The sequence below is a fragment of the Thrips palmi genome, unplaced genomic scaffold (assembly GCF_012932325.1).
Source record: "Thrips palmi isolate BJ-2018 unplaced genomic scaffold, TpBJ-2018v1 HiC_scaffold_3, whole genome shotgun sequence".
NCBI classification, from domain to species: Eukaryota; Metazoa; Arthropoda; class Insecta; order Thysanoptera; family Thripidae; genus Thrips; species Thrips palmi.
The window spans coordinates 9,546,856-9,574,488 of record NW_023144630.1 but is presented as its reverse complement, the minus strand read 5'-3'; the positions used below and the strand labels follow the sequence as shown (position 1 = coordinate 9,574,488).

At 44.9% G+C, this 27,633-nt stretch overlaps 1 protein-coding gene across 1 annotated transcript in view; it reads left to right on the top strand.

The window, feature by feature from the left end:
* The first annotated feature begins 1,197 nt into the window (after positions 1–1,197).
* LOC117647832 (carboxylesterase 1E-like) overlaps positions 1,198–27,633 on the top strand; it is a 41,213-nt gene continuing 14,777 nt past the window's right edge. The window contains exons 1-6 of the mRNA XM_034389804.1: positions 1,198–1,284; positions 2,211–2,312; positions 3,785–3,912; positions 4,731–4,877; positions 8,058–8,174; positions 22,963–23,119. Coding sequence (XP_034245695.1) covers positions 1,278–1,284; positions 2,211–2,312; positions 3,785–3,912; positions 4,731–4,877; positions 8,058–8,174; positions 22,963–23,119 — 658 coding nt within the window. The 5' untranslated portion in view covers positions 1,198–1,277. The remainder of the gene's footprint in view (positions 1,285–2,210; positions 2,313–3,784; positions 3,913–4,730; positions 4,878–8,057; positions 8,175–22,962; positions 23,120–27,633) is intronic.

The window sequence follows — 27,633 nt, the reverse complement described above, 5'->3', positions numbered from 1 at the left end:
TCAGGCTACGTAAGATCTATTGTCTTAGTTAATTTCAGAATCTAGGTTGGCATTGTCCTGCACGGGATTGTGATCCCGACTAAGGATTCCTCAGTCGGGGGTCTGACAAATATTCCTCGTCTGCTCCCTCGAAAACATGGGAAGCGATGCGCAACTGGGCATTTTGAGCTCAAACACCTAACAAGGTAGGTTTACGCCAGACCACGTCTTGTCGTAACAGGCTTCGCGATGTCTCGCTGCCTGTTCCTCCAATCCGCGCCTGGCGTACCTACCTTGGCCTGCGGCGCTAGCCTGCTCTCGGCAGGCATTGGCTTGTTTATCGCCCATTACTTCTAACTTCTTGCATGCTGGGAGGCGCTGCCCCCAAGACCCCCCTTAATCCTAGATAGAGATGCTTCATCTACAGATACCACGATCTTGACCTTTGCAACTTTCTAACTTGTCGGGGCTGGGGGGCTCCGCCCCCCAGATCCCCCTTTCTTCAAGACAGCATTGATCTGCCTGCAGAAAACTCGATTTTTCACCGCTTTTTAGGTGTTTTTCGGTTGGCAATAAACGTCGAACAAATCAAGGGGAGAAGACCTTGGTTTAATGCCGTGGTTTTGGCAATATCGAAAAGTATTGCCAAATTTTGGCGATACTTTTTTGTATCGCCGTTCTGAAGGCAAAACTTTTCCGTAAAGCCGTTTATTGGCGATACTCGATTGTATCGCCAAAAAATGTACTTAAGTATCGCCGTTGCATTTGCAGTGTAGTCAAATTTCGCGTGTGCCGAGCCAAGAATATACCTAATGAGCCTGCAAAATCTCAGCCAGATCGGCCAGATCGGCACACACAGACAGACAAAACTTTTCAACCGCACTGGAGAAACGGGCTTCGCTATCGCTCAGCCAATAATGCATTTATCTCTTGTTTTTGCAGTGTCTATCGGTCGGTATGACTTTCACTAAAACATTAAAAAAGCATTTTTAGCCTCTCGCACTTTCCTGCGTCACTGCTGCCGTCTCCCCCTCCACCCTGCCGGGCGGCGGGTCACGTCCGGCCCGCAGACCGATTCCGAGAGTCGTGTTCGTCGCTCTCTCTGTCACACTTGTGGGGCGGCCCGCTCTGGTGCGAGAGACAGCGACAAAAACGACTTTCGAAATAATTCTGGTGGCGCCTCTCGACTTTGCCTACTGTTTGCTGCTCATTGTTTGGATGAAAATCCCCTGCCGCGTTGGCGGTGTCCTGGCCACCGTCGTTGTCATCAGACGCATCGTGTTCAGTCCTGTCCTGCGATGTCAGGTGCGACGAGTGAAGCTTTTGCAGGCCATTTTGAGCAGTGTTTTAATGGGTGGGAATATTTCTCCAGACATTAAGGATCTTGGGGAACCTTACCGGGTTCGAGGCTTCCCAAATGGAAACGTTCCCGATGTAAAGAAAAGTCGAACCCAGAGCAACGATGAATTCAATTCCCTGTTTCATTTAAATCTGAAAATTCGGACCAATTTTGAAAGACTTAGCAGTCTGAACCTTTAAATAAGATTTTTACGCTTTTAAGAGAGATGCCTCGTCTGTCCCACGCTTGCAAGTATGATACCCCGTTTGTCTGGCTCTTACAAATGTGAGACACGGTTATAGTCCCTCACTTGCTGCCTATGATTCCCTTCTCGATTCCCTTGTGGTTCTATTCCACAGCACCCACGCTTGCAAGTGCGAGACGAAGGCATCCGATCCGTCGAAGACACTTCCAATCGTGGGAGAAACGTGACTCACACTCACTGCAAATGCAACGGCGATACTAAAGTACATTTTTTGGCGATACAATTGAGTATCGCCAATAAACGGCTTTACGGAAAAGTCTTGCCTTCAGAACGGCGATACAAAAAAGTATCGCCAAAATTTGGCAATACTTTTCGATATTGCCAAAACCACGGCATTAAACCAAGGTCTTCTCTCCTTGATTTGTTCGACGTTTATTGCCAAATCGTGGCAGCACTCCAAAGTATCGCCAAATTTTGGCGATACTTTAGTGTATCGCCGTTTTGAAGGCAATACTTTTCCGTAAGGCCGTTTATTGGCGATACTCAATTGTATCGCCAAAAAAGGTGCTATAAGTATTGCCTTTGGATTTACAGTGCTTGCAAGCGTGAGGTTTGACGGTTCGCACCACATAGTTTAAAACCGTCTCACACTTGTATTTGCAGTGTGCTCTGTTGTTTCCTTTCCAGTTGGGTGGCAGGTGGCATACTTCACTTTCTGGATGGCTGTCGTTCAGCAAGTGTCTACAACTCCAGGACTCTGGGAAAGTGTGCGACAAGGAGGGAAGTCGGGTCAGTTTGTTTGTACGTGTTACCGGAAAAGCCCGCAGCCCGGGTAAACCTGAGATTGCCTAGGCAAGGTTAGGTGTGCCCATTTCAATTTCGGAAATGTTGAAATATTAATATCCACCTATCATTGCCTAGGATAATTTACGCCCAACTAAGATTGCCGAAATGGCCGTCGGCATTCTTAGGTTGACAAAACAAGATTACCTGATTAAAAGTTTGTTTATTAGAACAATTTACAAAGTTTATCAACTACAGTTGCTTGACAAAAGTTAAAAAGTAAAAAAGTTAAAAGTTAAAGTTTATTAGAACAATTTACAAAGTTTATTAACTACAGTTGCTTGACAAAACAGGATTAAGAGTTAAAGTTTATTAGAACAATTTACAAAATTTAAATTAAATTCAGAAATTCAGACTACTTGTTGGAGCATGAAATGGACCCATGACACTTAGAATTACATTTTACGCCTTTGGCTCTGCATTTGCATTTTCCATGTTTACAGCCAGTCTTGCAATTACACTTAATGAATCCTTGTCCGCCAGAAAGGCTTGCTGCAGACGCAAGACCTCTCAGGGAAACGAGCCTGCCTGAAACTTGGTCCAAAGACAGAAATTTTTCCTTACAGAGTGAGAGTCCATTTCGTGGGAAAAGAGTTTCACATGTGCCTTTAGTTGTCCCTACTCTGAAAAGACCTCTATCAGTTACTTCGACAACGACACCGACGACGTTACGCGGATCCCCACGTGCGCGGTCGGGGCTCGGAATGGGCACAGTCACCGTGTCCCCAACGGTGAGTGGAGGGAACTCCAACTCAGTTCTTCTGAGCATCTTCGCAGCCTGCCTCACCAGGTGCTCCCTAGAAGAAGCCTGATGGATCGAGATGGACGCAGCTTTGTGGCAGAGTGAACATTCTTCCTCGAGTCCACAGGAGTTATGCAGCGGCCTGTCGCACGTCAAGCATATTTCGTCCAACCGACACAGCCAGCAACACGGCAGGGAGGGGGGTGAGGGGAGGAGAGAGTGGAGGGTAAGCATAGGATATCCGGTAATCTTGTTTTGTCAACCTAAGAATGCCGACGGCCATTTCGGCAATCTTAGTTGGGCGTAAATTATCCTAGGCAATGATAGGTGGATATTAATATTTCAACATTTCCGAAATTGAAACGGGCACACCTAACCTTGCCTAGGCAATCTCAGGTTTACCTGGGCTGCGGGCTTTTCCGGTAACATACGCTCATCAAATTCGTTGAAATTTGGTTCCTGACTGCCGGAGCCTGTGAGACCGATAGCAAACACTGAATGAAGTAATTTTGTTAATTTCCTAGTTGAATTCCTTTTTATGCTCAAGCTAGTTTTGACAATGTGGCTTTTCGTAAGGCCTGAAACCGTCGGCAAGGTTTTGAGAGGGATCAAATTAGGTTATTCAGTTAATTTGTTGTCTCAATTATGTTGCTTGTGTTCCTGTCATCAATTACAGATCCCACTGTCCGAGTCCGCGGGGGCTTTCTTCGAGGCATTCGAGGTGTATCGAAATCCGGGAAAACATTTTCATCTTTCCTGGGTGTTCCGTATGCCAAACCTCCCGTCGGCCAGCTTCGATTCAAAGTAAGAACTGCTGCTATGAGGGATATATGCGCAGCAGTAAAGAAAGTCTGTTCCTGGCGATCAATTTTCATTAGAAACGTCAGTACAGAACAATTCATATGTATTTCAGAATAGATCACAAGCTGCAATACTTCACGAACCTTTCAATTGAGGAGGATTACGGCTGGATCTCCGTGCCTGGAGATCCTACGGAAAATGTTGATAGGAGAGCCACGGAGAATCTTAACCAAAATATTAGCGGATTTTTTCCGTAGCTTTTTCGCCACAGTGCATCACTGTGGCCAAAAGGTACGGAAAATTCCGGAAAATTCTGTCAAATTTTTTTTGCCAACATTCTCCGTAGCCCATGTATCAATATTCTCCGTAAGCTCCTACAGTATCCTCCGTAGGACCGCACAGTATTCTCCGTAGGACCTGAAAGACTGTATAGTAGTCCTCCGGAGATCACTGTAAGGTCCTACGGAACTGTACGGTCAGGATTGTACGGCCCTACGGAGAATATTGACAAGAGGGCTACGGAGGCCCACTCGTGTAAATTTTGTCAGAATGTCAGAAACAGGTCTGAGATCCTGATCAAAATTCGCGCACCTCTGAAAGCTGAAGTTCTGTCCTCTGATATTGATGGTTTGAGTTCTACAGAATGTCAGGAGATGTTTTCCGATTTCAGAGGTGCGCGAATTTTGATCAGGTTTTCAGACATGTTTCTGACATTCTGACAAGATTTACACGAGTAGGATGACCACAATCTGTTAACAGAATTTTTCGCAGCTTTTTGCCACAGTGCACCTGGACTATGCACTTTTTTTCTATTGTTGCAGGGTCCACAGCCCGCCGATCCCTGGAGTGGCACTCGGGATGCAACCAAAGAAGGGTCCATGTGCTTTCAGGGGTTTGGTACCAAAGTATTCCGGGTGCCACTCGTGAACGAACACGGCCGGCTCGTAACCGATTTCATAAAACACATGGTATTGTTACCCGATAAGAATGACTCATTGTTGTTGTTTTTTTTACTTTTCAATAAGCTTTTTAGGGTTTCTTGTAAATTTGTGTGGTGGAGTCAGGATTCGGTCGTAGGGATCGACTTACTCGATAGGCTGTGCCCCAGTCGAATCAGACGAACTTTAGGTTATCACGATCAGCTGATGGATGTGTTGCCAAAAATGGTTGGTTGCCGCAATCAGATGAATGGTTTTCACGGCCGGATTTCAACTACCAATCCATTTTGATCGAAAAGACTAACTCCTTTTCTCCGTGTACCCCAAGGAAATTGATGAAACAAGCAAAGAGAACGCGTTTTCTTTCTTATTTGTATTCCAGTTTTGATTTTTGTACATTAGTTGTGTATCAATAGATGAACTCTCCTTAGAGCCCATAACCGCCAAGGTTTACGGGGTTTACGCGAAAGGTTTTAGTTGTTTCTCCCAAATTCTCAAGCCAAAAGATTCCTATCTTCATGTTTCTGTACTTTTAACCGGAAACACTGCAAATTGGATGGAAATACTTTGCGCAAGTTTTGGTCAGACTTGAAAGTCTCGCCAAAATTTGGTCAGACAAAAGTGTCTCGCCGCAAAACGGTCAGACACAAAAGTCTCACCACAAAATGGCGAGTTTTTTTGTGTCTGGCCCCGGCTTTTCGGCAGTAACCGTCCGGCGCATTACGGCCTTTGGGTGGCGCACAGTGGGCGGAATGACCGCTTTCGACAAGAAAAAGTCCGAGTTCCAAATATTTTTCTTACGTGTCCAAACACATTCTCCTGACTGAAAAATGCTTGCTGAATCTAAATCTGCCTTTTATTTCTCCATACGAGTCTTCGTTTTGCGTGTGCGCCACGTCAAAGTCTGCGAACGCCCTTTGCACGTTTTTTCACTATAACAACACCCATGTTAACAGACGTTTTTCTCCTGCACCTAAGTAGTTACAAGCAAATCCAAGTATATCGTTCGAAAGGGCATGCCTTCGCGAATCTTAAACTGTTTTCGGAAACGCATTTGGTTGAGAAATGACAAAACTGCGTGTGTTTTAGCAAACTTTGTAAATAAACATAAAAAAATATTTTCGTATTGGGCGTAGAAAAAAGCCTGAGGTTACCCGGCGCCCGCTCTGCGCGCATTTGATAGGTTTTAGTGTGCACTTCATGAGGAAAAAAAAATTAGCTGCGCATAGCTGCGCAAACGGAAGTTCTTGGCCGATTTGTGTGAGCGCGCAGCGGCAAAATCGCGTTTCGTTCACTACAGATACCGCCACACAGTGGGCGGAATGACCGCTTTCGACAAGAAAAATGTCGCGATAGGTACATGAAAATTCGTATCTGGGGGTTTTAGGGTCATCTAAACACGATTCTGAAGTTAAAAAAACTATTGGACAGCAATTTGACATAGTTTACTAAATGACCTAAGTACAACTTTTGGGTAATTTACATGAAAATTAATGTAGAACAAACAAAACCATTTTATTCTTCTGCGAAGGGCAACTTTCCTTCCCTCCGCAGAAGAATAAAATGTTTTTGTTTGTTCTACATAAATTTTGAAAAGAAAAAGAAGTTTTTCATGTAAATTACCCAAAAGTTGTACTTAGGTCATTTAGTAAACTATGTCAAATTGCTGTCCAATAGTTTTTTAACTTCAGAAACGTGTTTAGATGACCCTAAAACCCTCAGATACGAATTTTCATACACACATCGCAACATTTCGACTTTTTCTTGTCGAAAGTGGTCATTCCGCCCACTGTGTGGCGGTCAGACACATGGCGAGACTTTTGTGTCTGACCGTTTTGTGGTGAAACTTTTTTGTCCGGCCAAATTTTGGCGAGACTTTCAGGTCTGACCAAAACTTGGCGAGACTTTTATGTCTCGCCAGGCGAGAAGTCTGACTTTTGGATTTGTAGTGAAGTGATTGGGAAACGGACAACGGGCAGTCTTGCCAATTACTTATTCCTACGAATGAGGCTCCCAATTCCAGGCCAAATTTCAACAAAAATCCCACTTTGAGCAGGCCGTATCTCAGTAATTATAGGTTCCCGATAATAATGTTCAAAGCAAAATCTTCTTGTCTCGTCGAATTATGCAGGAGGGTGTGATTTGGGACCACTGAGGGCTGATCTTGGTCTAAGAAAATGAATATTTCCGCTTAAAATGGCCAAGTGTAGGATGTGATCCTACAGTTTTCAATCATATACCATTCTCTTCGTAATTAAATTCCGCATCTTCCTGACTTGGGCCGTTTTGGAAATGATGCCTGGTTTGGCCGCTATTAGTTAAAAAAAGTGTCAATTTTGCCACACAGACCCCACTTTGGATCCCCTCGGGGGTTGGGAGGGGGTCCGATGGGTCAAATTGGGCATTGCAGCTAGTCTTCGGATATCTTCAAGTACTTTAGCCCGTGACCAGTTTTTAGATCCCAGATTTTCACTCCACCCTAGTAAGTAGCGTACTGAGAACATTTTGTGCTGATTCCAAATGGAATGAGTTTTTACTTTGCTCGCTTTCTTTAGCCCATGTACGCGGATAACAGAACGACAGCAAGCTCACTTTGCCAAAGCATTTTCCGCCCGTTGCTCGACTGCGATAAAGTCCATCATCAACGAAAAGTATTGACAAACGGGTCTCATTTCAGTGTAGTATAACATGGTGAAAGTATAACGAATTATATGATAGGAATATAATGAGGTTTATGCGCGCTACATGCAAAATTAAATAAGGAAATCAACAGAAGTAAACGATCTTCAAAGACGGAAAGAATCCTCATCCCATCGAGATCTCTTATATGGATGAAGTATGTCCACACATCGAGGGGTCCTATTCAAAAGATCTTATCTGCGCGTTCCCCCCAAGACAATCTTATCTTAAACGCAGGTTAATTTCACTCAGTTTGATCATTTAATACAGCTACAAATCAATATCATTTGTGATAAAATTCACTGAAATGTGGAGATGACAGATCAAAGAAACCAAACAGTACATGTAAAAATATATTCCGCTTACTCTCGTACGTGTCCCAACTGGTCAAACTGGGTGAAATCCGCATGCGTTGAAGATAAGATTGTCTTGGGGGGAACGCGCAGATAAGATCTTTTGAATAGGACCCCTCGACATGAGTGGAAAGTTCAATTTTTTTTCCTTTGCGACATGGCCTACCTAACCGAGAAGCCACCAGATGCGGCGCAAAGTGTTATGGAAAAGTTACCTGGTCTTTTAACTGGAGGCAGTTTGGCAGACCTGAAAATGGGCGAGGATTGTTTGGTCCTGAACGTATATACTCCTCAGGTGAGTAATATTGTAAGGGAGTATCATCCTGGCGGATCGTTGGTTGTTCAACAGGCCAGTTCAAAGCCATTTCTTCATAACGGAACCTCTGTTTCGTGGCTTTTCAATATTTCTCTGAAGGGTATTTTATGGAATCCCTGGACCGGAAGTCAAAGAGCAAAAGAAAGAACGAAAACAGCTTCTGCGTATGCAAAGTCCAGTAGGTCTGCTTTGACACCCCTTTTCATCTCGTTGAGATGATCCATTTCCATTCACTTTCTTCAATGTACAATTTTGTACGAGACATCACAGTTTTTTGTACACACACTTTTTAAGCACATTTTGTACCAAAAAAAAATGCAATTATTTTTGTGCACAAATTTCCCCAATTATTTAAATTATGTAAATAATCAAGTACAAATTTGTCCGAAAATGTTTTGAGCGCCAAAAACTGTGATGTCTCGTACAAAATTTGTACAGAAATATATAGTGTGCATCATCCGGTTTCAATTCCACATCTTTGATCTTTCACCTTTTAACCAAAGGTGCTGAAAATCGTTCTATTTCGTTACTCTTTGTCTCCTGCACACTGCCAATCCAAGTGCGAGAAATTCTCAAACTTGTAGGTATGGGGCATTTTGTCTCATGCTTACATGTGTGAGCCACGTTTGTCTCAGGCTTGCAAGTGTGAGACAAAATGTCCCACACCTACAAGTGTGAGACTGTCTCACACTTGGATTGGCAGTGCGAAAGTTGCCCGCCTGGTGGTTGCGCATAGTTGATCGGTTCTCAACCCATGCCTGCCCGATGATGCCTGCGAAAAGTTAGTTTGGGGATTACGTTGATTCACAATCACTCTACAGACATGTGCGTTGAAAGGGACCTTAACATGCTCTAGAAACCCAGGGACTGCCTCAGGGAATGAACCAAAAAGCACGCTTCAGCCTGAAGTGTGCTTGCAAGCACTCTCTAAGGCAGCGTGGGGTAATTCCGGACACGTCGGTTTTCACTGGGTTTGAGTGATATGAAAATACCGTGGAACGGGGTAATATGGGACATGAAGGAAAATCGAGACAAAGCGCACTTTTTTCGGTTTTTGTCGTGTTGCTCTCAAGCGGTTGTTCGGAAGACCACCGTGAATTAGTTTTCGTGATCTCGGAGGCCTTGGCAGCTCACAGGAAACGCACGAACTCTACAAACTCAAGTGTGCACATAGTACACTCCACCTGGAGTGTACATGCATGTACACTTCAACCTGGAGTGTACTTGGCATGTACACTTCAGGTTGGCGTGTACCTTCAGGTACACTGTTGATGGCTCCCTGCTGCTGGTATGAGCCACCTGGCACGCCAACCTGGAGTGTACGTGCCAAGTACACTCCAGGGTGAAGTGTACATGCATGTACACTCCAGGTTGAAGTGTACATGCGTGTACACTCCAGGTGGAGTGTACACTTGAGTTTGTAGAGAAGGCAATCAGAGACTCGCCAGGATTATTAAGAACCAATTATACATACCTTAGTGCATGAATAACTATGCATAATGACAGGATCGGCAACTTTGGCCCGTCCCGTACATTAAGAAACTCACGAATTTCGCCTATGTTTGACCCTGACGGGAATTAAACCTGAGTCTGGGGTTAAAAAATGGCGTTTTCGTCATCAGCACCCTCGAAAACATCAAAAAACAATACAAAAACTCGAATAAAAAGAATGTTCAAAAAATACACCGCTGGGATTTGAACCCGGGTCCGAAGTTCTCCGATTCGCTCGAAACTGGCACCATTGGTTTTCTCCTGTCGCCCCGATTCCAAAAATACCCCTACATGCCCTCCTAGCAGCATCCGTTGCCGAGATCCTCCTCGACCCCATGTAGACCATGATGCACCTGCAGCAGCGCCCCCGGGGCTCGGATCGGATTTGCTGCCACCGGGCGGTTCTTAGGGTCACCCAAGGAGGCTGCATACCAAATTTGGTCAAGATCGGACCACGGGAAGTCCTCGGACGGACGGACGGACGGACGAACGAACGGACGCACAGCAGGGATCATACTATATGCCCGTCCCTACGTCATTTTTTGTACAAAAAATAAACGGTACGGGCCAAAAATGTCCACACTCGTGTAAATCTTGTCAAAATGTCAGGAACCTGTCTGACAACCAAATCAAAATTCGCTCACCTCTAGCCATGAGAGGCCTACCTCGATCTGTCACCCTTTTAACTGGCTTAAGTTGAAAGACCACTGGCTTTCCCTGATAGCGCGTCCAGACAAGGTTCTTTCCTCCCTCTAAACATGCCACTTAAGACAAGTCTCGACAGAGGAACCCCAGGCTCACCGACGACGCGCTACCAATGAGGAAGACAGATTCAAGAAAGCTGAAAGAGAGTCACAACGTGAAACACTTAGTACCAGGTGTACCAAAAATCCCGTCTCAAAAGTAGAGGTATGCAACCCACATGTAGCCACTGTAATTCAAAGGGTGAGACATCTCACCAATTTTCGGCGATACAAAATGTATCACCGAAAAAAAGGTCGTACACGAATGTATCACCGAAAAAATGGTCGTACACGCATGTATCACCGTAAAAAGGTCGTACACAAATGTATCACCGAAAAAAGGGTGATACTTCCCCAGGAAAACAAGGGCTAATCTCGCTGATGTCTCACCTTTTTTTCGGTGATACATTCGTGTACGACCTTTTTTCCGGTGATACATTCGTGTACGACCTTTTTTTCGGTGATACGTGCGTGTACGACCAGTTTTTCGGTGATACATTTTAGTATCACCCTTCTTCGGTGAGACGATTATGTCTCACCCCTCAGAGAGTGAGATGTATCACTATTTGATTTACAGTGGCCGCGCGGGCGGGCTTGCCTATGCGCCGGTCTGCGGGCGCAGAGGCGCTCTAGGGTTGCCACTCGTCGCTACTCCAGCCTCGAACGCGTCGCACACAGGTGGCAGCACTCGCCGGCGCTCCGGACGCTGGCCGGACGGTGTCACCGGTGCAGACGATGGGTCACGTAAACAAAGCGCCGGCAGCGCTCGCTGCGTCGAGCGAGCGGCCGGCCGGCGACGCACCGAGCGAGGCGGAGCGAGGCCGTCAGTCGTCGCAGCTCTGTGCGAGGTGCGAGTTTGTTTTTGTGAGACACTTCATTATGGACGATGGTGTTTTCGAACTTGGAGAAGATCGACATTGTGGCTGCGTACCGGGACGCGGACAACCAACCACGTGCGGCGAGAAGGCTCTACGCGGAGCGGTTTCCCGGGAGAGTGGTGCCGTCGCCTGCAGTGTTCCGACGGACCGAGACAAACCTGCGGATCCACGGTGCATTCGTTGCACCCAAGGTAGGCAATTGACGGGTTGTGGATGATCTGGCACTTCGCGGAGCGGTCCGACAGCACGTTGAAGCAAACCCCCATGCTGGTAAATAAAGATTCGTCCAGCGGCACGCTGGATGCGTCCGAAAACATTAGCCATGTTTTTATTTTTATTGTGTCTGTTTAGGTCAAAGGGGCATTGCCCAGACGCTGGGGGCCAGCGTCATGTCCGTCGGACGCATCTTGAAGTCGGCGGCCTGCCACCCCTTCAAAGTGCATCTCAATAAGGATTTGCACGGGGACGACTTTGCGAATCGCATTGCCTATTGCAATTGGATGCTCGCGCAGCTGGCGCCCAGGCCCCAATTTCAAAGTGAAATTTGCGGGAGTGACGAGAGCACATTTACCAGTGAGGGAACAATAAACCGACATAATATGCACTTTTATTCAGTTGAAAATCCTCATTGGATGAAACCTAACCACGTCCAAGGACGGTAAGAAACTTGCCCTTTTAAAAAACTGACATTTTATAGTTATTATTTAGTATCGTTGTTATTATTATTGTTTTTTTAATTATTATTTTTAGTTGGAGTGTCAATTGCTGGGCTGCGATCTTAGGGACACACCTCATAGGCCCCTATTTTTTTGATGGACCGCCCCTAAATGGACCACGGTACCTGCAATTCCTCCAGCAGGACCTGCCGAACCTGCTTGACGCGGCCAACGTGCCCCTTGACTTGGCCGAGACGCACTGGTTCATGCAGGACGGCGCCCCTCCCCACTGGGCGCGTGCCGTGCGGGAGCACCTCGACGAGGTAAGTTGTTTGAGTCGCACCAGTCTTGCCTAGTCGCCTAGCCCGGTCCACATTCGTTAACAATTTTATTTTTGACAGGTCTATCCGCAACGGTGGATTGGTCGCGGGGGCCCCACTGCCTGGCCAGCCCGGTCTCCTGACCTAACCCCATTGGATATCTTTCTGGGGCTATGTCAAGGCCAGAGTCTATGACACGAGGCCCGAGAACCCCGAAGAGCTGAAGAATCGCATTCGGGCGGTCTTCGCCACGGTGGACGAGGCCATGCTCGAGCGGGTGCACCGATGTGGCGTTGCTCGGTACGGCCAATGCCTGGCTCGCCAAGGGCACACCTTTGAGCACATCCATTATGAATAAGATAAATTGAAATAAAAAAATAATCAAACTGTCTCAAACACAGAAAGATATTATTTTGATGTTTTCTTTATTTGTTGCAGCACGTGCTCTGAGACCCTGAGTTCCTGAATGATTATTGAGATGAAACTGATTATTAAGAATAATAAAATTGTGATTATGATTGATAAGATTAATAAAAATGATTGACTACCATGCATCGTGACTGAAAATTTAGGGCACCAGGGTGGGGTGGACGAAGCAAAGGGTCATACTAGTGTTCTGCATTGGGCGGTCCGTGTCGTTTCGCGCGGACCGATGGCGCTGCCGTCGCTCGGACCGGACCGCCCGGCCCGAGCTTGCCGTCGGTTCGGGCGGTCCGTGGACCGCCCGACCCCGTCGGTCGCTCGGGTACCCGGCAGACCGATAGCCGCTGGAGCCAATTTTTGCCGCCTAGAGGGCAGCACCTATCGGGACAGTTCGCGTTGTCCTAGGGCGAGGGGTGAGGAGGTGTATTCATGCCTGCTTCCGAAAACTTGGGAGTGCTTCCGGAGGCAGCCGGTGGCGAACCCAGGCGTTCACAGCGCTGCAGTCGCTCCGTGGGCAACGAAATTGGCCGGACCGGCCGGACCGCCCAATGCAGAACACTAGGTCATACCGCTTCGCCGGCGGGAAAGGGGGGGGGGGGAGAGGGAGGGGACTGTCCAAGCAGACACGTCACACCGTTTTCGTGGAACGGCCGGGACGGGTGGCAACCCTAGAGCACCTCTGCCCCCGCAGACCGGCGCATAGGCAAGCCCGCCCGCGCGGCTACATGCGGGTTGCATACCTCTACTTTTGACACGGGGTTTTTGGTACACCTGGTACAGGAAAGGACACTTACCTCGCGCCTTTCTGTTCACCCACAGCTTCGTTGAAAAAATATTGACAATGTTCAGACCTTAGGCAAAACAACGGGGGAACAAAACCAAAAAGTGAAGAAAAGGGGGCGTAACACATGAGTAACTCCACCCCAAGGTGGACCGAGATCTGGGATTGGGTCACGGATTCGGTTCAAACTTTGTGGGTTCAATAGGTACCACTAGGACCTATCAACCCTAAAAGGAAAGTTGGCTAGCTCAAATAGAACCTGAGATATTTGCATTTTTCTAAATTTGACTAATTTAGCGGAAAAATGTCGCTTTCTGATTTTTTTATGGTAAAAGTTGTTTGCTTAGTTCTGGCTTATGTTTCTTCTTTCTAGTCATAAAAAAAGAAGAAAAATGGTGGTAGGCCAAGTTTTGTACGTTGCTTGGTTTGGCCTACTCGAGCAATTTTGTCGAATTCATCGAAACTCTCATACCCAAAATACTCCACCTTGGATTTGACCCTGGTAAGTCTCATTTCACTTCTTTTACTCTAATGAACAATTGCTATATAGTCCCTAGCACCAACAATTCCATATAAGCCAGAAAATCAAAAACACAATTTTTCAATTTTCTACTTTGACCTATTTTTGTCGCTTTTGTCAAGATTAGGGCTTCTACATGATCTTGGGTGACAGGAAAGATCCTCCCTGCCCTCAAATTAGATTGTATCAACACAGACAAAGAGACCCAAACTCAAGGTGCACTAAAAATTTATAAGGAAATTGTTTCGAGCAAATTTTGCAAGTTTACGAGGGGTGTGAGGAATTTAAATCGGAGGAAAATGTGATGCTTCAGCCAAAAGTGGATTTGTGGTTCCTTAGTTAGCTTTCTCTGGTAGGATTGGTGCTCTTTTAACCATGAGAATGTTCCTCCTTGATAATCAGTGATAAAACCCTCATTCGGTATGGGGTTGTTGGACTTACGATTTCAACGCATTAACAAAGTAATGGCCCATTTATTTTGGTTGTTCGCAACGTGTAAGCTGAACCCCTTGGTCTTAAGTCATCCTGTTGGTCTCAAAAATTAACAAACCAAATGGAACCAGGCTGAGTTATTGAGACTAAGCGGTTGAACTTATACGTTGCAAACAACCTAAATAAATGGGTCATTACTTTGTTAATGCGTTGAAATCGTAAGTCCAACAACCCCATACCGAATGAGGGTTTTATCACTGATTATCAAGGAGGAACATTCTCATGGTTAAAAGAGCACCAATCCTACCAGAGAAAGCTAACTAAGGAACCACAAATCCACTTTTGGCTGAAGCATCACATTTTCCTCCGATTTAAATTCCTCACACCCCTCGTAAACTTGCAAAATTTGCTCGAAACAATTTCCTTGTAAATTTCTAGTGCACCTTGAGTTTGGGTCTCTTTGTCTGTGTTGATACAATCTAATTTGAGGGCAGGGAGGATCTTTCCTGTCACCCAAGATCATGTAGAAGCCCTAATCTTGACAAAAGCGACAAAAATAGGTCAAAGTAGAAAATTGAAAAATTGTGTTTTTGATTTTCTGGCTTATATGGAATTGTTGGTGCTAGGGACTATATAGCAATTGTTCATTAGAGTAAAAGAAGTGAAATGAGACTTACCAGGGTCAAATCCAAGGTGGAGTATTTTGGGTATGAGAGTTTCGATGAATTCGACAAAATTGCTCGAGTAGGCCAAACCAAGCAACGTACAAAACTTGGCCTACCACCATTTTTCTTCTTTTTTTATGACTAGAAAGAAGAAACATAAGCCAGAACTAAGCAAACAACTTTTACCATAAAAAAATCAGAAAGCGACATTTTTCCGCTAAATTAGTCAAATTTAGAAAAATGCAAATATCTCAGGTTCTATTTGAGCTAGCCAACTTTCCTTTTAGGGTTGATAGGTCCTAGTGGTACCTATTGAACCCACAAAGTTTGAACCGAATCCGTGACCCAATCCCAGATCTCGGTCCACCTTGGGGTGGAGTTACTCACATCTGCAAAATGGACGGAGGGACGGGCTGCATGCTGTCCGACCGTCTCTCTGCCCGTTCTCAATTTTGACTGTGGATTTCTGGTCGGACGTGCCCTGCGTGCCTCCTGTTGGCGTTCCCTAAAACCGGAGGCCCCTTGCGCATTCGCAAGTAGCTCATTAGACTACGACCAATTTTCTGGTCCAAGTCCAAAGTAATATTTTCAGTCCAATTTATTGCAAATGTGACTGCATGTCCCTCGTTAGAGGTGCCCTGCGTGCCTCCTGTTGGCATTCCCTATAACCGGAGGCCCCTGGCGCATTTACACGTAGCTCATTAGACTTCGACCAATTTGCTGATCCAAGTCCAAAATAATATTTTCAGACCAATTTTATTCAAATTTGACTTCATTTCCTTGGTCGGAGGTGCCCTGCGTGCCTCTTACAAATGAGGAAGACAGATTCAAGAAAGCTGAAAGAGAGTCACAACGTGAAACACTTAGTACAGGAAAGGACACTTACCAGTAGTCTCTAAGGATTGCGAACCATATGAATTTTTCCAAGTGAGACCCCCCTTCAGGGGGGGCTCGTTATAGCGTCTAAACCGTTCAACTGGAAAAAAAATGAAAAATGAAAAATGACGAGTACATCGAAAGTGACTTTTTTTGTTTCGACAAGTTTTCAATTCGGGCACAATTTAGTCTAACCTACTCTACAAATCAAAGAGTGTACATGGTACGCTCTAACTGGAGCATGCCTGCAAGCACGCTCTAACTAGCGCATGCCTGCCAGGCATGCACTAACTAGTGCATACATGCCATGTACACGCTAACTGAAGCATACATTTACTGCATAAGGGATAGGGAGTTTTCTGCATCAGGAAGCGTGTACTTGGCATGTATGCTCTAGTTAGTGCATGCTTGGCAGGCATGCGCTAGCTAGAGCGTGCTTGCAGGCATGCTCCAGTTAGAGCATACTATGTACACTCTTTGATTTGTAGAGTATCCTTGGGCCAACCCTTTCCCACACTCTGTGAACCCAAACCAGACGGCGGACAGAAAAATTAATAAAAATGAAAGTAAGTCCAATCCAATGACGAAACGATTCATTTTCTATTCTTTTCGATTTGGTGACATTTTAGACTAACCTATCCTTGGGCAAACCCTTTCCCACACTCTGTGAACCCAAACCAGATGGCTGACAAAAAACACTCATAAAAATGAAAGCGAGTAAAATGCAATAATGAAATGTTTTCAATTCAATTCTTTTGCAATTTGACAGCAGTTCAGTCTAACCTAGCCTATGGTCGACTCGTTCCGACTCGAACACGGATTTTCACACTGCGAGACGCCGCATTTCATTTCTGCCACGAAACACAATTAAAAGGCCGCAACCTACTTGATTTTAGGTTCAATTCATCTAACAAAAAGAAAAAAAATCAGCAAAATAAAATTTCAAGGTTTACGTAAGGATCGACAGCCAAGAACCGCGCACCGCTAGCAACAAAACCACGCCAAAAATTCGTAAACTCTAAATCTTTTCCTCAACCCCTGCATTAAAAAAAAGAATCTACGAATTACTTGAAAAGAAAAAGTGAACAGCTTCACTCGGTCACCGCCGCGGTGCGACCCGACTAGCGACTCGCGAGCGACTACGCCCTCACGCGTGTTATCGCTTCGCTGCTCCCCCTTGGAATGCGTGCTGGCCGCCGGCGCGGTCGCGTTGCACCCCGTCATTCCCCGGCACTGCCCGCGTGAGAATGAAACTGGAGCCCCTCCAGTGCCTCGCGCCTTCCTGTCCACCCACACGCTTCGTTGAAAAAATTTTGACAATGTTCAGACCTTAGGCAAAACAACGGGGGAACAAAAGCAAAAAGTGAAGAAAAGGGGGCGAAACACATCTGCAAAATGGACGGAGGGACGGGCTGCATGCTGTCCGACCGTCTCTCTGCCCGTTCTCAATTTTGACTGTGGATTTCTGGTCGGACGTGCCCTGCGTGCCTCCTGTTGGCGTTCCCTAAAACCGGAGGCCCCTTGCGCATTCGCAAGTGGCTTATTAGACTTCGACCAATTTTCTGGTCCAAGTCCAAAATAATATTTTCTGTCCAATTTATTGCAAATTTGACTGCATTTCCCTGGTCGGAGGTGCCCTGCGTGCCTCCTGTTGGCATTCCCTTAAACCGAAGGCCCCTGGCGCATTCGCAAGTGGCTCATTAGACTTCGACCAATTTTCTGGTCCAAGTCCAAAATAATCTTTTCAGTCTAATTTATTTCAAATTTGACTGCATTTCCCTGGTCGGATTCCGTGGAGCAGAAGTTTCTGCAAACTGTCTTGATTTCGGACCTCCAGGAACTGAATCTTGCTGCTGAAGAACGAAATCATATCTGGCTTGATCCTGTGCCGGTCGTGAGCACGGAAGAAAAAGTGGTCCTCGGAAACGCTTTCCCTTGTGGAGCCAGGTTATAAGGGGCAGAAAAAGGATGCAGGCAACATGAACCCAGTCACGAGCAGAAAAAAATGTCCGCCCTCGCACCAAGAAATACGTGGGCGTGACGTGTGAACAGCCTTCGCCTAGTCAAGCAGGCAGTGATGTGCGGTCTTGTAGGTACTTTTCCAGGAGAGCCTGGTTGGTCCGTCCCCAACGGAGCAGGCTGCAGAGAAGGAAAACAGAATAAAAGATGCAAGCAGGGAAAATGAAATACATCTTTTTTTGACTTTTGCCGTTTATTTCTTTAAAATTGTACTAGTAAACCTCATTCACCAAAAGCCTAAAACAGAGTAAAAGGTGTTCCCATTTCACTGGTTTTTTGACAAAGGGGCGTAAGTCCACAAATTGGCAAAATCCACTTTTTTTCAGAAAAGAATTTAAAATTAAAGAACAAGCCTACTGGTTTTTGAAAAATGAAAATATCTCAATTAGTTCAGAAGATACAGAAGGTGTCCAAAGTCCATTCCATTTTTGACAAAGGGGCGTAAGTCCACCCGTTTTCTGACAAAGAGGCGTAAGTCCAGGTGGTTTTTTGACAAAGAGGCGTAAGTCCAGGTGGTTTTTTGACAAAGAGGCGTAAGTCCATTGGCCATTCTGACAAAGAGGCGTAAGTCCAGGTGGGTTTTTGACAAAGAGGCGTAAGTCCATTGGCCATTCTGACAAAGAGGCGTAAGTCCATTGGCCATTCTGACAAAGAGGCGTAAGTCCACAGGCCATTTTGACAAACAGGCGTAAGTCCATGGGTCATTCTGACAAACAGGCGAACGTCCATAGAACATTCTGACAAACAGGCGTAAGTCCTTAGGGCTTTCTGACAATCAGGTGTAAGTCCATGGACCTTAAGTCGTAAGTCCGTTGCATAAGTCCACAGACCATCCCAATCAACTATCCACTGATGAGGTCACTGAGTGGTTTGCAACTTGTGAGCACTGTTCCAATCAAATAATAATGACTACAGTGCAAACCTAACTGTCAACTAAGTACACACCTAAAAATGCAAGCTTCCAAGTACACATAAACGCATGCTTGGCCAAGTACATACTTACAAATGCATGCTTGCAAGTACACACTAACAAACGCATCCCTGGCGCCGTATAACTCCATGCGTGAAGCATGCGTTTGTAAGTGTGGACTTGCAAGCATGCATTTGTAAGTGTGTACTTAGTAGACAGTTAGGTTTGAAGTGTAACGTTTCCTCTCATCTCAATCGCATCAGGCTTACAATACGTATTTCAGAATGGACTCTTACATCTTTGCGAGGGTAATCAGATTTAAAAGAGCAGCATTCTTCCTCACCGGAGTCCGGTGGAGATGGTGATTGGCGCATTAATCTTCTGCAGCAGGTGAGAACCTGGACTCATCCATGCTGATAACCTCCATGTAGCACACTCTGTGTTGGGCCCATGACTTTTAGGCCAAGTGCTGCCTAAGAAGACGAATGCAACATTCACCATCGTCATCGGACTCTGGTTTCACCATCATCATCGGACTCAGGTGACGAAGAATGCTGGTCTTTTAGATCTGATACCCCTTGCAAATATTTAAGAGTCCGTTTTGAGATATGTATTGTTAGCCTGATGGGATTGAGATGAGAGGAACCATTAGTCATTATTATTTGATTAAAACAGTGTTGACATGTTGCAAACCACTCTGTGACCTCATGAGTGGACATTCGCCATTTTCACCACATTAGCTGTGGACATTCGTAAGTGGTTAATTACAAATCAGAACTAGTTTATCGGGATAGTCTGTGGACTTACGCCTGTTTGTCAGAATGGCCTATGGACTTACGCCTGTTTGTCAGAATGGCTAATGGACTTACGCCTCTTTGTCAAAAATCCACCTGGACTTACGCCTCTTTGTCAAAAAACCACCTGGACTTACGCCTCTTTGTCAAAAATCCACCTGGACTTACGTCTCTTTGTCAAAAAACCACCTGGACTTACGCCTCTTTGTCAAAAATCCACCTGGACTTACGCCTCTTTGTCAAAAATCACACCTCATTTGGAAGGGTTTTTCTGACATTGTAGGAGTTACAAAAGAGTTACACACATGAGATTTTTACCAAAAGATGCACACTTTCTCAAAGAATTTGTCACAAAAATTTGAGTGTTGTGTGGGAATTTATAGATCTTAGGAGCTAAAAACTGTATGTTTTTTGGCCGTCCTGAAAAATTTGGTTCAGTGGACTTACGCCTCTTTGTCAAAAAACCAGTGATTTTCACATTTGGCTATTTTGAAATAGCCATGTATTGGACCGTGCCAGTGTCAACTGTTCAATAATTATGAGAAAATCCAAAAATTTTTAAGTGCGCATGCGCTATATTCAAACTAACCAATAGAAAAGAGCTCTGGTCAAACCTGATTCAGTTAACACCATGACCACCTCGCACCATCTCGCGACTTACAGTGCTCATGTTCGCCAAACGAAAGTCACCCGCGCTCCGAAATCAGTCCTCCTGAGTTTATGAAGTTTGTCAAACGATCCATCGTGCTGTTTTTACGTTGTGAGTAAGAACTGTTCTACAGAATTGAGGAAAACATGACAAGACAACCGCAGCCTTTAAAAGCATGCCAAACAATCCAACCTCAGCAACAATGGAGGGGCAGTTTCAATGCGCGCCTACTCGTTTTTTCAGCCTCGTGATTTTCGAAAGGGCGCAGACGGCAAGCAAATCGGTGCCAACCCACGAAAATAAATTTGATGCGTCGTTTCTGTTACGAACTTTTTACTAGTGACAGACTTTAAGATGTTCCAGCGTCGGGACATCGTGCAATGCGTTAGCATTAGCATTTTCGGATTTCACGGCGTTTTGATTTCTCTTTATCGGCGACTTTAAATTTTGACGGGTGGCACGATGGGACCATGCCGTTGCCATGGAGATTTTTTTTTCATGTTTTAACCATTTGCTCAGAACACAGACGATTTCTTGTTACTTTGATGAGCCAGGAGGTTTAGTTTTGAGGAGTGGCACATTTTTTATTTGAACCTTTTTTTCATATCATTAACGGTTCTCGTTTTCGATTGTTGCAAATTTATGTTTTTCTAGTTTACGGAAAATTTCCACGATGAATTTTCGAAATAAATTGGAATTTTCGTTTTTTCCATGGTTGAAATAGTTTAGCGTTGTTTATTTGAAAATCGGAGAGGGGGGGGGGGGGAAAGAATCCACGGACCTCGGACAATAGGGGTTCTTGGGAACCCCTAAAAACACTCAAACACTAGGGACAAAAGTCATCGCAAATAAAATGACGCTTACCAGCCCGGCCTTTGATATGAATTATCTGCTTCACTGTTAAAAAAATATGAAAATTCAGACTGATTTCGTCTTACTTGGTGGTCTGAATCGTAAATTCATAAAATGGTACGAATATTAAGACCAACTGTCTGAAAAGTTTGACCTGTTGTCTGAAAGTTGAATTTAGACTAGCAAGTCTGAATATTTAGAGCGATGGTTATCAAGTTTTGTACATTGTCGTCCGAAAACTAAATTCATACTTGTGAAATCGGAAAACGAGTGAAAAAACCCCGTCCCCTTTGTACATTTTTCGATTTTCTCAGAACTTTTATCAATACTACTGTTGTATTTCAAATAATATTTACGTTTAGTGTCGTAAAAGCATAGAGAATGTTTCAGAGCTCCGAAATGGACACTTATTGCTCTATCCGCTGGGTGGCGCTAGTGTCGCATGGACGATCTTTTGGAGCTAAAATTGCCACTTGAAGGCTAAATTGCGAATATTTTGTTACAAACTTATTCCAAGTGATTGTCTGAAAGGGCATGAGCGCACCAAAGCAAGATTCAGGTTCATAAGTGCAGTATAAGCTAAATAACAAAGAATACAATGTCACTCTCGCGCATGGCCACGGGTCGGCGCGTGGTTAGGCTAAGGCCGCTCTCCCTCGCAATTCAGCAGTCACCTCTAGCCTCTTCACTACCTTTGCACGTAGGAGTCTACTGCCGTGTACCTAATTTTTGTGCCGAGACGATCCGCTGAGCGTGTACGATAAACCGATGGCAAAAGTTCGCCGTATTGAGCTCTACTCTACAGAGTGGCATTGTTTAGTGCGACTGCTCTACAAATCAAAGAGTGTACATGGTACGCTCTAACTGGAGCATGCCTGCAAGCACGCTCTAGCTAGCGCATGCCTGCCAAGCATGCACTAACTAGTGCATACATGCCATGTACACGCTTCCTGATGCAGATAACTCCCTATCCCTTATGCAGTAAATGTATGCTTCAGTTAGCGTGTACCTGGCATGTATGCACTAGTTAATGCATGCTTGGCAGGCATGCGCTAATTAGAGCGTGCTTGCAGGCATGCTCCAGTTAGAGCGTACCATGTACACTCTTTGATTTGTAGAGTGTTCATATTCTTCCTACAACTTAGTCTGATAAAATAGACCGACTGGTATCATTTTTCATACAACATGTTGATCTGAAAATTCAGACTAACGTCGTCTGAAACTTTCAGACCGCGAAGTATGAAAGTTTTTGTATGAAAATTCAGACTGAATGTAAGTAAATCGACTTCTTACAAAAAATTATGAATTTTCAGTAATTTTTTTTAACAGTGAGAGGTGCGTGAATTTTTATTGGGATTTTTAGACTTGTTTCTGACATTCTGACAAAATTCACACGAGTGCATAAGAATTTACTGTGTGGGAAGAGCGTGCTTGCGCTAGCTCCCAGTATGAAGGTGTGCTGTGTGGTTCACTCCCTGAGGGAGTCCCTGAGTTTCTAGAGCACGTTTAGGTCCATATCAACGTCTCTAAAGTGATTCGAATCAACGTAATCCCCAAACCAACTCTTCGCAGGCCTAGCATGCACTCTCTTCAGTTTCTGGAGTGGTGGGCGTCCATCGGGCGCATTGGAATTGGTTCATCAGCTAGAAGCGCCTCCTCAAGGGCCCAGCCCGTAGACCCTTGGCTTCATAGGTAACCGGTTCATGCAAAACACTGCGAAGTTATGACGGTGTGGTGCGCGGTCTCCGGTGTACATAGGTCAACCTGCCGGCCAAGTCCTTGCTGCCCGTCCTCGTCTTCTTCCACGGCGGTGCGCTCGTATTTGGCAGTGGCACTAGCCTGATGTACGGGCCCGACTTCCTAATGGACCGCGGCCTAGTGGTAGTGGTTCCAAACTATCGTCTGGGAATCTTTGGTAAGCTGATGACATCTTTTGACCGAAGAGTATATATACATTGTAGCAATCAAGTGCAGAATGCGACGGGTGAATCACTCGGCGTTCTGGTGTACACATGAGTACATGAGTACAGGTGAGTACACCATATTTTACTCATAAATTTCACATTTGTGAACGTTTTAAGGCTTTATTTAGCGTTTTAAACGGCACTCAACGGCAAATCGGTCGACAAACTGGAGATTTTCGCCCCTTTTAAACTTGTGAGTACACTGAGTACGGACTAATTTGTACACATGAGTACACCAGTGATTCACCCCTCGGCAGAATGGCATCGTTCCGGTTCGGTTTCATGCCACACCCACGTTTTGAGTTAAGATGGGACATCACTCCAAAATGATAAAAAATCGCTCCTTTTTTTATTTGTTTATACTATAGACCATTCTTTTCTGCGTCGAATGGCGAAAACCGCATTCCGAAATTCAAAAAATTGCAGTTTTGGGAGGCTGTGGGCCGCAAATATGCATAGGGGAAAAGCCCAGTTTCCCCAACTTTGATCGCGTTTTTCTCGGAACATGAAATTGCAAACGGTTGCAGGGCTCTAGGGCGCAGTTTTTTAGCTACAGTGGGGAGATTAAGCATGGAAGCTCCTACGACATGCCGCTATGGTGAGTACCAAAATAATTTGCATTGGTCAATTTTTGTTATTTGAACAATTTTTTTTTGGCATAAAACAAATACAACTTAAAATGATTTTTTAAATGTGATTGAGGTACCCACCATAGCCAGACATCTCACGAAGGCTGTCACCAAATTACGTTGTTCTAGGTCAAACCATTTGGCGTCCAGCGCTGCAACCGTGCGAAATGATCTAACCTCACACTCAAAAATGGGTTTTCAACGAAAGCGCTGTACTGCCCTGGCGGATTGACTTAGTGTTGTTTTATACTTCGTCTGTTAAAATATGAACAATTTTTCTCTTTCCGTTTGGTTTTTATGACGATTTTACAAAAGCACTATTTTCGGAGTGATGTCCCCCCTTAAGGGGAGATGTGGGTGAAAATGGAAACTTCTATACCAATTTGCTATGGTGGTCAAAACTGTAGGGCGTTTAAGTACTAGGTAGGAAACTATTACACACCAAATTTCATCCAAATCTACCCACCCGTTTAGCCACAGTAGACTTTTTTCATTGAAATCACTGTGGCAAAAAGGTACGGAAAATACTGTTAACTTTTTTGCCAGGATTCTCCGTAGCCCTCTTATCAATATTCTCCGTAGGGCCGAACAGTATTCTCTGTAAGTCCGCACAGTCTTCTCCGTAGGACCTGGACGACTGTATAGTCCTACGGAGATCACTGTAAGGTCCTACGGAAAATACTGTAAGAGCCTACGCAGAATACTGACAAGGGGGCTACGGAGAATTACCACAAGCTGTTTACAGGATTTTCCGTAGCTTTTTGCCACAGTGATTAAGCGTTTACGTAGGAGAAAAAAATCAGCCATCCAAAGTTTTTTGACGGAATGATCTGAAATTTGTTTTGCAGTTACCTAAACCCCTATACTTCAATGTAACAGAGAGATATTTGAATTTAATTTTTTTGTTTTGACTGAGCATACTTCACAACTTTTTTAATTGGAAAAAATAAGTTGTTTTCTCTATTTTTTTACCTCTTTAAGGTAAATGGTTTAAGAAAGTGGATAGCTATTTGAAATATGTCTCTTAGTCAGGGCTGTAAGCGACAGATTGGAACCAACCTTGCACTTTCTGACCCGGTCTGGCGCTTGCACGGGTGTTCTAGAGACCCAAAATAACGATTTTAGAGTTGGAGGCACTCTGGGAAACGCTGCAGGAACAGCTGGAAGCGAAAATCTACTTTTTGTAGGACAAATTCGTATGAAACGCCTTACAATTCCCGAAATCGCCGCTGCATGCGTATATCTCGTCATATGTGGACCCTTTTCTGTCTTTGGCTTTACAAATCTGCTTCATCATCGACCTTCAGTAACCAAGACGTAGAAGAGTGTCATTATGTCATTGAGGAAATATCTTTGACTAATGAGCACACCAAAATTACCTACAATGTCTTTGAGGTGCGTGAAAGTTCTGATGTGTGTTGGGGTTGATGCTTGTTTTCTGGGGCCGAACACTTATCGAAACTGACACTGTTGGCACGAAGCGCACCCTTAGAGAAGTATCATAATGTTTTTGCTGCGCGAGAATATTGTTATCACCTTTCTGGTGTGGTAAGGGTTGACTCTTTCATTTTACTTTGATGAAAGACGCCCATGTCTGTTGCCACTTTTTTATGAAATCCTTTTGACACCGTTTGTAACGGCACTCTTCTGGTTCAGAAACTACAAGTGCGTACTGTCGAAGGTGGAGAAAACAGTAAAAATCTTTTACTCTTCTGAAGGATGGCACACGGCTTTGCACACGGCCAATCCAAGTGTGAGACTATAGGTGTGAGACATTTTTCTCACGCTTTCATGTGTGAGCCACGTTTGTCTCACGCTGGAAAGTGTGAGACATCGATGTCTTACACTTGCAAGTGTGAGACACGGTTTGTCCTACACTTGCAGGCGATGGACCCGTGGCATTGAACCACAAATCTAGCATAGGCAGCAAGTGTAGGACAAGCTGTGTCCCACACTTGGAAGTGTGCGACTTCGTTGTCCCACACTTGCAGGCGTGAGACAAACGTTGCTCACACTTGCAAGCGTGAGAGAACGTGGCTCACACTTGTAAGCGTGAGACAAAATGTCCCACACCTACAAGTGTGAGACTGTCTCACACGTGGATTGGCAGTGCCAAATTGACGAGGCCCGAGAAATAATGCAGTTTTTTATTTTGCTTGACAGCTTGTAAGTACAGTTGTTTTTTTGTTTTTTTTTGTTTTTTCATTCCATAGCAGACAAAACACATTCGACCATGGGTTCTGATCCATTTAATCCTGGATGCGTTAGGACCCATTGAGACCCAGCTCTTTGGGTTCGCTTAAGAAACGCCTGCTAGGTTAGGCAAAAGTGTGATGCAAAGTAGGCAAACCCGCTACCCACCGACCATTTAGGGGTACTTGTAAACTACTGCAAGGCCACCACCATTGGTTAAGCGCCGAAAGTTACGTTTGTGACGACCATCACGGTTGACAAACCTTCTTGAAAAAGAAATAATGACAAGCCTTGTCCGAGTTTGGACACTTTGTATGGTTTAGACCCTTATGGGTGCAATCCATACAAATGAGTACTTTTCAGACACCCATTACATGGGTAACGGGTTGCACCCGTAAGAATGGGTTGGACTAAATTAAATGGGTGCATGAAAAGTGCCATGTAAATGGATTTAGGAAGTGGGGTTTGTTTTTGCCAAACCGTTCAACAGAATGTGCAAATGGTAAAATGTTTGCTTGGTACACCGGTGTGTGTGCCGTTACAAGGACACTTCCATAGTTGACGAAGACAAGTACGGATCTCGGGAGGCGCGTGGTTCAAAGCGTTTTCTTCAAGAGCGCCGATGCAAGTACTCTATGCTTTTCCAAGCGCTTTCCCATAGAAGTGTGTATCTCTTCAAAACGACATGCGTACATTGTATGCTCTAGCTGGAGCATGACTGCAAGCACGCACGAGCAAGTGCATACCTGCCATGTCACACTAACTGAGCATACATCTAGTGCATGAGGGATAAAGACTTGTCAGCTCCAGGAAGGTATGGCAGGTATGCACTTGGTTGGTGCATGCTTGACAGGCATGCGCTAGCTAGAGCGCGCTTGCAGGATGCTGCAGCGACAGCATTCAATGTACGCTTTTCGATTTGTAGAGAATTTCTCCGCACACCCCTAGTCTATCGGATCTGTCTTTGCATCATTTAATCAGTTAACATCTACGTCTTCTCTTCAGTTACCTACCCTCAGAGCTTACATTACAATATTTCTCGCGCAGAGCAAACAATTATGATCCTTCTCTTAGGATGCGTTTTGAGTCAACTGTGTCAGTTCCGATAAGGGAACGGCCCGAGAAAACAAGCAACAACTCTAACATTCATCAAAAGAAATGACTTGGAACTCGAGCAACCTCAGACATTCACGCTAATTGGTGTACACAATTCTGAAAGATATTTCCCCAAGGACAATATGACACTCTTCTACGTCTTGGTAAGTGAAGGTCCATGTTGAAGCAAAATTTGTAAAGCCAAGAAGACAGAAACAGGTCCACATTTGACAAGATGTACGCATGCAGCGGCTATTTCGGCTGATTTTTAGGCGTTAAATAGGATTTTTTCCTACAAAAGGTAGATTTTTGCTTCCCACCGGTCCCTGCAGCGTTCCCCAGGGTGCCTCCAACTCTCAAATCGTTATTTTGGGTCTCTAGAACACCCGTGCAAAGCGCCAGACCGGGGTCAGAAAGTGCAAGGTTCAACCGCTTACAGCCCTGACTATCTGTTACATTGTCATATGGACCACAAAGAACCACTCCAAGAAGTATGGTCATTATAAAACAAAACTGTATGCGTGGCTAGTTCACGGAGTAGAACAAAA